Source organism: Lutra lutra, chromosome 15 (genome assembly GCF_902655055.1).
Source record: "Lutra lutra chromosome 15, mLutLut1.2, whole genome shotgun sequence".
Taxonomy (NCBI): Eukaryota; Metazoa; Chordata; class Mammalia; order Carnivora; family Mustelidae; genus Lutra; species Lutra lutra.
In genome coordinates, this window is record NC_062292.1 from 69444313 (window position 1) to 69458164 (window position 13852).

At 48.3% G+C, this 13852-nt stretch overlaps 1 protein-coding gene and 1 long non-coding RNA gene across 11 annotated transcripts in view; both read left to right on the forward strand.

The window, feature by feature from the left end:
• TPM3 (tropomyosin 3) overlaps nt 1–13852 on the forward strand; it is a 30417-nt gene that overhangs the window by 8083 nt on the left and 8482 nt on the right. For 2 of the 10 annotated variants that reach the window (XM_047704200.1, XM_047704206.1), the window contains 8 exons: nt 5072–5205; nt 6925–7042; nt 7159–7229; nt 7868–7943; nt 9277–9339; nt 9520–9589; nt 11474–11552; nt 12285–12483. In XM_047704200.1, coding sequence (XP_047560156.1) covers nt 5072–5205; nt 6925–7042; nt 7159–7229; nt 7868–7943; nt 9277–9339; nt 9520–9589; nt 11474–11552; nt 12285–12288 — 615 coding nt within the window. In that variant the 3' untranslated portion in view covers nt 12289–12483. Of the gene's footprint in view, nt 1–5071; nt 5206–6924; nt 7043–7158; nt 7230–7867; nt 7944–8504; nt 8581–9276; nt 9340–9519; nt 9590–11473; nt 11553–12284; nt 12484–13852 lie in introns of those variants that run through there. The other 8 variants (XM_047704198.1, XM_047704204.1, XM_047704201.1 and 5 more) reach the window with 5 other exon arrangements.
• On the forward strand, nt 747–2962 carry LOC125085663 (uncharacterized). The gene is made up of 2 exons (XR_007122982.1): nt 747–969; nt 1190–2962. It is a non-coding gene; the product is annotated as an uncharacterized LOC125085663 (long non-coding RNA).

The following is a 13852-nucleotide window of genomic DNA, read 5'->3' on the forward strand; positions in this document are numbered from 1 at the left end:
AAAAAAAAAATTTTTTTTTTTTAAGATTTTATTTATTTATTTGACAGACAGAGATCACAAGTAGGCAGAGAGGCAGGCAGGCAGAGAGAGGGAAGCAGGCTCCCGGCTGAGCAGAGAGCCCGATGCGATGCGGGGCTCGATCCCAGGACGCTGAGATCATGACCTGAGCCAAAGGCAGAGGCTTAACCCACTGAGCCACCCAGGTGCACCCCCCCCCAATTTTTTTTTTTTTTTTTTTTTTTTTAATTTTGTTCTTTTCCTCCCCTGGGGGAGTGGTTGAGAATTATTGTCTTGGCAGCTGCCCACTAAGCTAGTACATGAAAATTGTTAGAATACACTTTTCTTTTTATAACTGGGCATGGAAGTGCTGGGAGTTTGTCTTCCTCGGTCACCTTTTCTCAGGGGATTTTTTTCCTTATTCATTATACTGGTGACTTCTAATTACCAATTCAAGTGAGATGGACTGTCTGGGTGACTATGAGTAGGGACACTTTTTCATCTCCTTTGTTCTGGAGACTAGATCCCCTTAAAGAGGAAGGCAGGGGGGCGCCTGGGTGGCTCAGTGGGTTAGGCCGCTGCCTTCGGCTCAGGTCATGATCCCAGGTCCTGGGTTCAAGCCCCACATCGGGCTCTCTGCTCAGCGGGGAGCCTGCTTCCTCCTCTCTCTCTGCCTGCCTCTCTGCCTACTTGTGATTTCTCTCTGTCAAATAAATAAATAAAATCTTAAAAAAAAAAAAAAGAGGAAGGCAGGATGGCTTTTAAGAGGTATCCATGTGTTGAACTACAGTCTTCGGCTCAACATTTAAGTATGAGCATCCCAGGAATACTTCAAGAGTGGGTGGTGCCCCATCTCCTCCTCCCTTTTCTCCCCAGGATTTGGTAATTTTCCTGCAGGAAAATGTGTCTCCTTTTCACCCCACTCTTCCTAGGTGGCTCTGCGGTGATAGGCAGCCCAGTGGGCAGCTTCAGGTGTTACTTTTTTTTTTTTTTTTTTTAAAGATTTTATTTATTTATTTGACAGACAGAGATCACAAGTAGGCAGAGAGGCAGGCAGAGAGAGAGAGGGGGAAGCAGGCTCCCCGCTCAGCAGAGAGCCCGATGTGGGGCTCGATCCCAGGACCCTGGGATCATGACCTGAGCTGAAGGCAGAGGCTTTAACCCACTGAGCCACCCAGCCACCCCGCTTCAGGTGTTTCTTAAATTGTTCCTTTCTCACAGCCTGAAAATTTGCATACTGAGTTGAGCGTTGAAGTCTAGTGAGGAAGTTCAGATGGGGAAGTAGGGTGATAGTTAAATATTGATGAAACCACTATGTTTCTACTTCCCAGCTTGAGGGAGCTTAACCGTTTGACTTTCTGCTCTGGCAAACTTTGAACTCCTCCTGAGGAGGAGACACCCCTGGGAAGGAAGTGGGTGCTTGGTCTACCTGTTACCCTCTTACGGCCTTCTGGAATGTGAGTTTTGCAGGCTCCTCCCTCCTCTTTAGCTAGAAACTCAGCACTCCCTGATGCTATCTCATGCTGTTAGTGGGATTGTCACTTAATTATTTTTCTGGTTGCTTTGTGTGAGCACTCACTCTTTGTTGGGAAGCTGGAAGAATCCAAAGCTGAGTCTGGAATTGTTCTGGGATCCATCTTTCTTCTGTGTTTTCGGGAGATTGACCTTTTACATTGTAGCACTGTGTCCTCTCCTTTGCAGTTCTTGGTAAACTTAATACTCAAATGCAGTCTTTTTCTTTGCCGGTTTTTTTGGTGGTGGTAGCAATACACACGACATGAAACTTACTATATGAGCCATTTTTATATAGTTCTTCTTATCTGTTTTTAATAGGTCTCTCCTAACTTATCCTGTTTTTTCCATCTTTTTTTTTTTTTTTTCTGGTCTAAAAATTGAGGCATATTACTGAAAAAGTGAGTGGGCTTTAAAACAGCAGTTCTGATTCTGGCTTTATACCCAATTCCTGGTCCCTGGAGGAGTTAGAATGCCTGGCTGTTGTGTGGCTCTCCTGTTTGTGGGGTCTGGTGGACAGCACAACGGCCTTTATCACCTTTGGTTTAGATTTACTTTCTTGCTGATTACCTTTCTCTCTCCTTCACATTAGAGCACACACTCATAGGGGAGAGGCAAATAGCCCTTTGCTCTGAGTTCCTCGTGTAGACTCCACCTTTGTTTGCTCTGGGGCAGATAGTGGTGCTCCCTTCCCCCAGCTTGCCTCCCCCCCGGGTGAATTTGAAGTGCTGGAGGACAGTGGGTCTCCCTGGGTGAACATTTGTGAACAAGGTGATACCGAGCAGCCCTTTGCTCACAGGCTCACTCCTGACTTTTCCATTACTGGTTTTCTTTGAATTTCATCTCTGGCTTTTTTCTAAAAAGAGAAACTCCAGAGTGGCAGAATGCCAGATTTAGGCTAATCCCCTTCTGTCCTTGGCCCTGATCTGCCTCGGAGCACCAGTGCCCTGTCAGTTCTGTGCCTGGAGGTGTATAGTGTGCTTGGGGACTCTTCCGTGTGGAGGATGGTAATGTTTAAGCCAAAGTCATTTCATGGAGAATGCTGTGATCGGCCCGTTGACTAACATGAACAAATTGCTGCTGTGACCCTCCACCTCCCTTGGGATCTCTACTTCTTGGACCATGGAGAGTCCGATTATTACCTAAAGGAAAGCCTTTAGAATGTATCCTCTGGGGGGGCAGAGGTGGGTGGGCTGAAAGTTCAAAACTGTTTCTGGATATGCCAACCCTAGGGTGGTTGGAATAGCATAAAGTTTATTTTTCCCATCCTGACTTGCAGGAGTTAGTCCCAGCCAGCGTCTTGCAGGACGGATTGATCTGGAAGGGACAGGCATTGCACACAGATTCTGTCTTGAAGCAGAAGTCTTCCCTTATTCCCTTAGACATAGTCATAGATGTTGATTCTGCAAACTTCTGTTTCATTGTAGAGAGAACTGATCCTCTGTAGAAGGAGGAAAAAAGAACAGTGTTTGTGTGTCATGTCACACCCCCCACCCCTAAGCTTTTGCTGGGACAGCCATGGCTGGTTCTGCTTTTGATAGAAGCTCGTTCAGTGTGCGCATGCTCTTGTGAGGGCACCAAGAGGTGTTTTCTCCTCCCTTTTCATCCTTGCTAAGAATTCTATTGTAAATGCTGATTTGTGGGAGAAACTGCGGGAGCCAGCTTGTTGTCATGGAAACCCTACACCCCGCCCCCGTACCCTGTTCTCTTCTCCGTTTGGGTAACTGTTGGTGAGCTAGATGGGGACTCAGATTTTATGAGCTTCTTCCAAATCTGGTTCCTTTTTTGTCGTTGTTGTTGTTGTTCTAGGCATTTGAAGGGGGGAGATGGGGTAAACACTGCACTGGCCGTGTTTTTGTCTGGTAGCTTGACTTGTTCTTGTAATCTTGACCTGTTGCCCTTTCTGAGCTTGTGAGGTGCAGTGTGTGTTGTCCTAGGGGCCATGGGACATCTGTTTTCCTGGAAGAGACAGGATGAGAGAGTACTCGTCTCTGTGGTATTTTGAGTAGGATAGTTAGAGACACAATGGTTTCTTAGTAATTTCAGCTTCTGTGGATTCCTTGTTATTTTTCTCCTGGGGGTTGGTGCTTCTGTAGTCCCAACCCAGATAGTACTTTGAACCTCCTGTGTTTGTATTTGGAAATCTTTGTGCCAAATAACCTGATTTGGTTTGTTTGTTTGTTTGGGGTTTTTTTGAGAGTGAGAGTGCAATGGGAAGGAGTAGAGGGAGAGAGAATCCCGAGCAGCCTCCACACCCAGCTCACAGCCTGAGGTGGGGCTGGAGATCTGAGCCAAAATCAAGAGTTGGATGCTTAACTGACTGAGCCGAGCTCTCCCCCTGCTCCGAACCACCCCCCCCCCCCAATACCCCCAAATAACCTGATTCTTAACGGGAGTCTTTTGGGCTATATCCCTCCCTTTAGGGACTGTGGCCCGGATTATTTCTGTACCTGCTCCCACCCCTGACTGCCAGCAGGAAATCAGGGTAATAGAATTCAGACACGGTCTGGACTGTAGAGAGAGATCACGTTAACCAGGCACTTGGATAAGCAGCTGAACCGGCTGGCTTGCAGAGCGGATTAAATTCTTGTGTGCTTGTGGCGGCGGCCACTTGCCACCAGTAAAGGCGTATGGAGGGGAGAGGTAGTCCTAAGAGGGAGGCTTTTCTGCCAGTAGAATTCGTGCACATATAGGCAGCCTCCTTCTCTTGTTTCTCACTCCATTGTCAAGGAAGCATGAGATGGCTTGAGTTCGAACTTGTGCTTGAGGTGGGGAGAGGACTGTCAAGTTGTGGGGAGGGTAAGGCTGAAGTCCGGAGTCCTGATGACTGCAGGAGTAGCAAGGGGTCGCAGCTGAGAAATTTGCAGGAGTGGCGGTAGGCGTTGGAGGAAACATTCTCTTCTGCCCCCCATTTTTTTGGTATGTCATCAAGGCAGGTCATTTTAGCTAGGAGAGCTCCTTGTTGTCCCCTTTGAAAAGGTGGGGATGGGGAGCCAGTCATAGGGGTGGGAGGGTGGGTATCCCGATGTTGGATCCTTTTGCTTTCTGGTCTGGACTGTTATTCTGAAAAATGTTCTCTTGTCTAGTGACCCTCCTGGTATATTAGGATAAGGTCATTGGAGGGTAAACAACTTGAGTTGAGCAGCAAATTAATAGATAATCCACATTTCCCTCTTGAAGAAACTTCGCTTACTTATTTTTTCACTTTCTGAGATACTTAGAAGAAAGTTGCTAAAGAGTGGAACTCCCTTCTAAGCCAGCGCGCAGGCAGAGGGGACCCTTCCCTGGCCACCTTTTCTGACACTAGCGTGTTCAGGAGTTTGACCTGAGTCCAGAAAGGAGCTAGTACTAACTGGCACTGGGCTGGGCAAGGAACTGAGTTTTAAAACATGCTTCTTGTGGAGCACATGGAAATCCGCTGATGGGAAAAGGAGGACATGGGCGTCTGTGTCATCTTGTCGCATCTGCACTAGGACAGGTGTTGCCATGTTGGACCCTGGCTCCTTCCTGGCGCCCCACCTGGTCTTAGCCCTGCTCCGCCTCTCCGTTCTCTTGTTCACAGGCAGAGGCTGAGGTGGCCTCCTTGAACCGCAGGATCCAGCTGGTTGAGGAGGAGCTGGACCGCGCCCAGGAGCGCCTGGCCACTGCCCTGCAAAAGCTGGAGGAAGCGGAGAAAGCTGCTGATGAGAGCGAGAGGTGTGTAGACAGCCTCGCGGGGCCCGGCTTTCAGGAGCACAGGACACTCGGACACTCGGAGGAGGAGGATTTCCTTAAAATCCTGCTCCCTGCTCCACCCTCCCCAAGTTTTTATTTAAATTCCACCTAGTTAACATATAAAAATAGTGACTTACCTCCTTGTTTCTGTTCTGCATATCCTTTTCACTTGAACGCAGATTAAGGGTTACCTGGGCATACCTGGGCGCTGTGACCTTTGGTGATTGGTGTTACACTAGAAACTGATCTACTGATTCACTTCTTAAATAGGGTCACCAGGATGGCCTCCACAGAATCATAGGCTTAATTCGCGAGGTTAGTCCCCCTAAAGCAGTGATTCTCAGAGTGAGCTCCCAGCCCAACAGCACCTGGGAACTTGGTGGAAATTCATTTTCTCAGCCCTTACCCTGATCAGGGGCCAGGAACCGTGGAGCGGGAGCCCAGCGTGAGTGTGAGATAAGCTCTGTCAGCCGCTGCTACAGCATTAGAATCTTGGGAGCGAGGGGTGGAGATCACTGGGGAGTTGAAAATATCAGAATGCCTGGAATTCCACCCCAGTTCAGTGAGAGTCCATTGCAGGCACGCTCTGGGTGTTGATGTTTTTAAATTTTGTCTGATAATGTGTGTCTGTAGTTGAGAACCACAGTCCCTGAAACAAATCAAAACTTCGGTTAAAGTTTTGATTTGTTTCGTCTTTGGTGAAAATAGCCAATTGGCTTCTTGCCGCTGTGAGTTAGACTAGAGCAAAGGTGTGTGAGGACATGCATGAGGTCAGAGGAAGGCTTTCAGCATCAGAAATGCTCTATGAGAACATGTGGGCACAGTGCTGCTATGAAGATGAGGAATTTGGCGGTCTCTACTGGTGCAGAGTAGCACCCCAGATCCTAGGAAGTAAAGAAAACATGTTGCAGAACGGGGTAGTGTATGATTCTTTTGGGGTGTGGGGAATTGGGGGTGAGGTTTGTTTGGATTTTATCTATATAAAACCCTTCTGGAAGGGTTGTGAAGAGTTTGTTGAGCAGGAGTAGAGGTGGGGAGGGTTACTTTGTATCCTAAACTGTTTACTTAATATTAAGGGCGTATTGTTTTTTATTTTAAAAAGTTTATTTTATTTATTTATTTTTATTTATTTTTTATTTTTTTATTTTTTTATTTTATTTATTCATTTTACAGACAGAGATCACAAGTAGGCAGAGAGGCAGGCAGAGAGAGAGAGGAGGAAGCAGGCTCCCTGGTGAGCAGAGAGCCTGACGTGGGGCTCGATCCCAGGACCCTGGGACCATGACCTGAGCTGAAGGCAGCGGCTTTAACCCACTGAGCCACCCAGGCGCCCCTATTTATTTATTTTTAAAGATTTTACTTACTTGTCAGAGAGAAAGTGCACAAGCAGGGGGATCTGCAGGCAGACGGATAAGCAGGCTCTGCCGACCAGGGAGCCTGATGCGGGACTTGATCCCAGGACCCTGGGGTCATGACCTGAGCCAAAGGCAGATGCTTAAGCAGCTGAGCCACCCAGGTGCCCCAGAGTTTTGTTTTTGTTTTTGTTTTTGTTTTTCAAGAAGTATTAAAACAGACTAAGGTGGGGGCTGGGGTGGTAGGCAGAGAGGCATGGCTTCATGGCCATTCCTAGCCCCTCCTGGTGAGCCGGTGGTAGACTCCCCAGGGAGTCAGTGCTACGTTAGTCCTTGTTGTTTCTGGCAGAGGTATGAAGGTTATTGAAAACCGAGCCTTAAAGGATGAAGAAAAGATGGAACTCCAGGAAATCCAACTCAAGGAGGCCAAGCACATTGCGGAAGAGGCAGATAGGAAGTATGAAGAGGTACGGTGCCTTGTGTGTGTCCTCTTCGGTGTCATAGGGTTTTTGAAAAAGAATCATGGTAGAGGGAAATGGCTTCCTCTTTGCCTCACCGAGCTGTACGGGCTCTTCTCCTGTAGGTGGCTCGGAAGTTGGTGATTATTGAGGGGGACTTGGAACGCACAGAGGAACGAGCTGAGCTGGCAGAGTCGTGAGTATCTTGCTCCCCAAATCTTGCCATACCGCTCTGTCCTTTTCCCTTTGGCTTGCGCATTCATGTAAGTCAACTAGCATTCCTTCAGCCTTGTTAAACGGGGCCTAGAGAGTGGGCTTTTTTTAGGCCCTGAGAATGAATGGCTGTGTGCTTTTTGAACGTTTGGGACTAGTGACAGGTGACAAATGAGGCTTCCTTTATTTCTTGTGGGGAGGGTTTGCAAACGGGCAAATAAAGACTAATTAATATATGGTGGAGAGTTAACTTGCAGGCCCTTTACAGGGTCCTCCCACTGGAGTGGCTCTGCTGACTTGCGATCTCTTGATCTCTTTCTTACCGCGCTGCCGGCCTGGCGGACTTGAGGGCAAGGGCAGACAGGAAGTGACCCTGTTGGCACCTTCTGGGCCTTGCGCAACAAAGGCAGTGCTGACACGCGCATGTATTTGTGCTTCCTTTGTATCCCCTCTCCCAGACATGACATAGCATGACCATGGTGGTGTTTTCTTCCCATTTTGGGGGGAAAAAAAATCCTCCCCCCCCCGCCATTTTGCTGCTTGTTTCCTTGCTGTGTCCTTTTTGACCTTTCTCCCTCCCCACAACCTGGCTTGTGCGACCCCCGTGACTGTCACTAACAGCCGTTGCCGGGAGATGGATGAGCAGATCAGGCTGATGGACCAGAACCTCAAGTGTCTGAGTGCTGCTGAAGAAAAGGTACTATAGCCGTTAGACCCGCGACCAGGTTCCGGGTGTGTGGTGTGCTTCCGTTCTGTTCCGTCCTTCTGTCTGTCCGACAGCTGCCTCCCCTCCACTGGTTGGTTTGTTGAGCGCTTTCTCATCTCTTCATGGAATGCTGCACTCTCTCCCACTTACTCAGCCTCTTCCATCTCTTCCCGAGTGGCTTCACCACCTCTCCGCAGGGCCGCTCCCTCCCGCGGGTGGCCCGGGGCCTGTCCGGGTTGGACGTCTGATCCCACCTACACCCCAGCCAGCGGTTAGCGCTTGTTCCTGTGAGAGGTTTCTCTCACGTGTTCGCTTAGTATCCAAACTTCTGAGTCCTAGCCCAGGAGGGCCCGGCTTCTGACACACTCTGTGGTAGAGGGAGGAGGGGTGACACTTGCTCAGGTGACCCGGGAACTTCTCTCTGCCCCAGTATGCCTTCTAGCTCTCTCTCCATATAGGTTCAATTCACGTCTGTGTGTCTCTCTCTCTCCCTTTTTTTTTATTCTCTCCTTCTTCCCCTTTCCTCTCCTGCGGTATTTAAAACATTCACAGTAAGTGTTCTGAGCTGGAGGAGGAGCTGAAGAATGTCACCAACAACCTCAAGTCTCTTGAGGCTCAGGCGGAGAAGGTAGGGGCTGGTTGTGATGGTGACAGGCTTTGGGGCCTGGGCCCAGCCCTGCCCCTGATGAAAGACTGGAGAAACCCATTCCTTACACAACCTAGTGAGATGCATCCTTGTCACCCAGATTCTGGGTTTAATGCTAATTCCTGTGCACACTGATTCCTTTAGTGAAAAATCACTTCGTGGCCACAGGTGCTTGGGGTCATGTCCCCCTCTGGCTGATGCCGCTGTGTGAAGTGGCAGAAGTGGCAGTAATCACAGGTCCCAGGTGGTTTTCTAGCAGACTGATAGGGACATCAAATAGTGGATCTGAGATCTAGTAGGCAGTCAAGACAGATGACTGGTTTTTACCAGCATGTAGGGCTGTTTCCGCCACGTGGCCTTGGGCTGTCATTACACCTACTCATTAAACAGGAGGAAGGAAAAACCTCTTTGGGTTGATCTAAATAAGATAAAACCGTAGGTCCATTTTAAAAATAAAGGTCTGGAGGATTCTAATCAGAGGGTATCAAGACTCTAAGGAAATTGGTTTGTGGATTTTAAGGATCTTTTGTCTAGAAATGGGCCTTGCTCTTTTTCTCATGGGCCATTCAGCACATTAACTCCAAGAGGCTGTTCACTGTATGAGTGAATGTGGTGGCAGGGGGTAGGGTCTGTGTGAGGAATCTCCACTCTGAAACTTTTATTCTACTTCTCTTACAGTACTCGCAAAAGGAGGACAAATACGAGGAAGAGATAAAGATTCTCACGGATAAACTCAAGGAGGTGAGCTGAGGGGGTTCTAGGGAAGGAATCAACATTCAGAGGCGTATGAGACACTCTTTAAGACTCAGACAGGCTTGGCTTTGGTTCTGAAAGTTCTATGCATAGAAAGTGGAAGAGATAGAGAATCCTTTTTATGGTCTTTTTCATCTCTGATTCTGTCTGGTGTCGCCTTTCCCCCAGGCAGAGACCCGCGCTGAGTTTGCTGAGCGATCGGTAGCGAAGCTGGAGAAGACAATTGATGATTTGGAAGGTATGGAGCCTGGGAGAGGAATGAGAGAGATACAGAGGAAGACCTTGCCCATTGAGTGTTAACCTCCTTCCCTGTCCACCAGAGGGAGTGGGTAGTGATCTGCCACATGCCCCTCGCCCTGTCCTGTGTCCCAGCGAGGTGAAAAAGGTCAAAATCTAGAATTGGATTTTTACATGTACAACCTTTTCCTTTACTAAGACTTTACCTAGTATTCTGGAGTTTGCATCCTTTCCTTGGAGGAGACCGGTAGTGACTGCATTTACCTCCAGCATAGTAGTCCTGAGTCTTGGTCTCTGGGCTGAAATGGTAGCCACACTTTCGGGAGGCAGCGAGGTGTGTGGTACCCCACGGCGACGTTGGGCAGTCCTGTTCATCACTGAAGCTCTGGGGGATCTCTGAGAGAGGCAGCTGTGAAATGTCCACGTCTCAGAGCTGAGGAATCCCAGGGGCTTTCTTTTTTTCATTTTTCTTTTTTTTCTATTTTTTTACTTTTTTTTTTTTTTTAAGATTTTATTTATTTATTTGACAGAGAGAGACACAGGGAGAGAGAGAACACAAGCAGGGGGAGTGGGAGAGGGAGAAGCAGGGAGCCTGATGCGGGGCTTGATCCCAGGACCCTGGGATCATGACCTGAGCCTAAGGCAGATGCTTAACGCTGAGCCACCCAGGCGCCCCTTTCTTTTCTTTTTTTCCTTTTTTTTTAAAAATAATGTTTCTTTCTTTCTTTTCTTTTTTTTTTTTTTTTTTTAAGATTTTATTTATTTATTTGACAGAGATCACAAGCAGGCAGAGAGGCAGGCAGAGAGAGAGGGGGAAGCAGGCTCCCTGCTGAGCAGAGAGCCTGATGTGGGGCTTCATCCCAGGACCCTGAGATCATGACCTGAGCCGAAGACAGAGGCTTCACCCACTGAGCCACCCAGGCGCCCCTCTTTTCTTTTTTTTTTTTTAAAGAATTTATTTGCGGGGTGGGGGGGACAAGCAAGGAGGAGAGGGGGAAGCAGACTCCGCTGAGCAGGGAACCTGATGCGGAACTCGATTCCCGGACCCTGGGGTCCTGACCTGAGCCGAAGGCAGATGCTCAACAAACAGCCATCTAGGCGCCACCAGTCCCCACCTGGGGAGGGGCTTTCTCAATACTTTTTGTCCCCCTATTTTGGCAACTAGTCTGCTCTAATGAGCGAGAATAGACTTTGAGAACTCTTGAGATATGGTTCTTTGGTGTGCTCTGGGTGGCAGGATAGTCTTACTCTGTGGGGGTTTGGGCAGGCAGCCTGTAGAACAAAGGGGCCAAGTGTACTGGTCTTGCTTGGTAGAGAAGAAGTGTCTGAGTACTAATGTGTGCTTTCTCCTTTTTCTACTTTTATTGTGTCACCCCTGCTAGGAACTGGGTTAACTGGGTGGGAGTAGTATTTTGGTAACAGGAATTTCTAGTCATGACTGTACCCAAATTCTCAATCCTGACTAGAATTTTTTTTTTTTTTAAATTTATTTGATAGACAGAGATCACAAGTAGGCACAGAGGCAGGCAGAGAGAGAGAGGAGGAAGCAGGGTCCCTGCTGAGCAGGGAGCCCGATGCGGGGCCCGATCCCAGGACCTTGGGATCATGACCTGAGCCAAAGGCAGAGGCTTTAACCCACTGAGCCACCCAGGCGCCCCTATCCTGACTATAATTGATCAGAGGTGTCGAGAAGTTCAGTAGTCCTGGGGGGACAGTAGATCTGAAAATGGCCTGTCGTGGCCACCAGGACAGATGTTTTCCTGACCTGGGGTATTAGACCCACAGTCACACTCTTTCTTATTTCTAATGATTCCCTCTTGTCATCTGCTTCTGATACCTTTCACTCTGTCCCCTCGTCCCTTCCGGTGTTCCTGTGTGTATCCAGATGAGCTCTATGCCCAGAAACTGAAGTACAAGGCCATTAGCGAGGAGCTGGACCACGCCCTCAATGACATGACCTCTATGTAACTATCTGACAGTAGAGCGGGGCTGGGACCTTGGCTTGTGGGTGGTTGGGGTTACAGGCTGTGCATAGTGTGCTTTGGTTTTATCCCCTGGATACTAGAAACTTCAAGCTGTTTTTAAAATATTGGTGCTGATTACGTACTGGCAAAAGCTGGGTGGCCTTTCATACTGAATCTGCAGTGGCACTCTGATGGACATGTGGTTTTTTAAATATTTTTTGTTGATAGACCCTTCTTTATAACACCATGGTGTTTCTATTTGCTTCTCCAATTCAGTCTTCTCAGAGGGACACTGCTGAAGGTAGATACATGTCATCATATACCTAAGGACATAGGGCCCAGAGAAGTGTCTTGGGCCCTAACATTGCATAACAGAATTCACACCTCCTGGGTGTATTTAATTTGTGTCCTGATAATAAAGTTCAGAGGAAACAGCCATGATTGGAAACACCAAATTCACCAAAGAATTGAGCTGAGTCCCAGAGCAAGCCAGGCGGTAAAAAGCACCAGAAAGAGTTGGGGATTTCATTCATTTGCTGTGGACCCTTGATCCTTGATGTTAATCCGCCCCTTTGTATCTTTCCCACTAACCCTGAGAAGAAGCCGGATGACTCAGGCTGGAGTGTCTGGCTGTCTTTCTCGTTCCTGCTGCCTTCTCTTCCCTTCCCCCCAGTTGCTGTGTAGATTGATGCCAGTCCTTCTTACCTAGAGTCTCCTTACTTTCTCACACAGATAACTCTCACCGTTTTCTGCTCTGTTCTGGATCTGCCCCCTTTCCTCGGGGAGCCCAACGCCCCACTCTCGCTCTGGATTCCGTTTGGGTCGGCCTGGCTGGTCCCCAAGGCATTAGGATGTAGTGAGGGGCACAAAGCAACTTCTGTATTCTTCCACTCCTCCCCATCCCCTAAATTAAAACGTTAAGCTGCCGGAAGCCTCATGCCCCCCGCATTTGTGTCATTGACAAAGCTGCTGCTGTCCCTAAAAGGGAGCCTTGGGGTGTGATGTGGAGAACAGCTGTTGTAGGCCCTCCCTGACTTACATAATCAAAGCCACTTTTGTGTGTGTCTCTTTTTTTCTTGACATTTAAGCTCAACTGATGTGAGTCTGTCGGAGCGGCGGGCTTAGCAGCGGTCCCGTAGGGTAGGTCCGCGCAGGCTTCAGGAGTCCGAGTCCTGTCCTTGGGGGCTCCTGAGTCTGGCCGCCTGGAAGGCTCCCCTCCTCCTTGATTTCTTCTCTTCTGGTAGCGTCCACGTGCCTCCCAGGAGGTACATGTTCTCGGCCCTTCTTCCAGTGGTTCAGATGGTGCCTCTTCAGAGCACTCGTCGGACTCAAGTGTACTAGCAGCAAACTTAACGAATTAGACCATCCCAAGTCACAGAAAAACCGTGTTTTCAGCACATTTTTGTTTTCTTGCCCAAACTCTTGTCATGTGCTGGGGGTTCACTGCCATTTGCCCATTGGTGTGTACCGGTGGACCAGAAGGCAGATGATAAATGATCGTTACTGGGAAAACTAGAACAACCAGTCATGCGTGCTTCAGATAATGTGCACAAGGTGCTGATAGTTTATTACATATATACAAATGACAAATTTCCTTTTTTAAGATTTTATTTATTTATTTATTTGACAGAGACACCACAAGAGAGGGAACACTAGCAGGGGCAGAGTGAGAGGGAGGAGCAGGCTTCCGCGGAGCAGGGAGCCGGCGGATGTGGGGCTCGATCCCAGGACCCTGGGATCACAACCTGAGCCTAAGGCAGATGCTCAATAGCTGAGCCACCCAGGCGCCCCTAAAAATGATACATTTCTGCTAGTGAAACTGTTCCTGCTTCATATTGTGGGATTACATAGCAACACTTTACAAACTCCTAGTCCAGCTTCCACAGCTGGGATGGTTCCGAGCCAAATAGTACAGCTGTCCTTGTACACAACTAATCACCTAAGTGGTGTTCAGCACACCCGAGTACTTCAGTTTCTCAGCAAATTACGTTTTTCCAACTTGATTTTCGTTTGAACAGAGCCATCAAAGAAAGGTTTTCCCTAATGTAAAACTTGAGGTCTCATTGAATTCAGGTTTCTTTCTGTTCACACCATTTCCTCCTGCTACACAGCCTTTGAGGTGAAGGTACAGGCTGATCGGTTCAGTGACGCTTGAACTGTTCTCTTTAGAAGCCATAAAGTTATCAGGCTGGGGACAGAAATAATCAAAGGTGGAGGCACCATCCCTATTTTTAGGTTACCCAGAATCTAGTAGGAGAGCATATATATAAAGCTAAAGATGGTCTGTGATCAGCGCCACA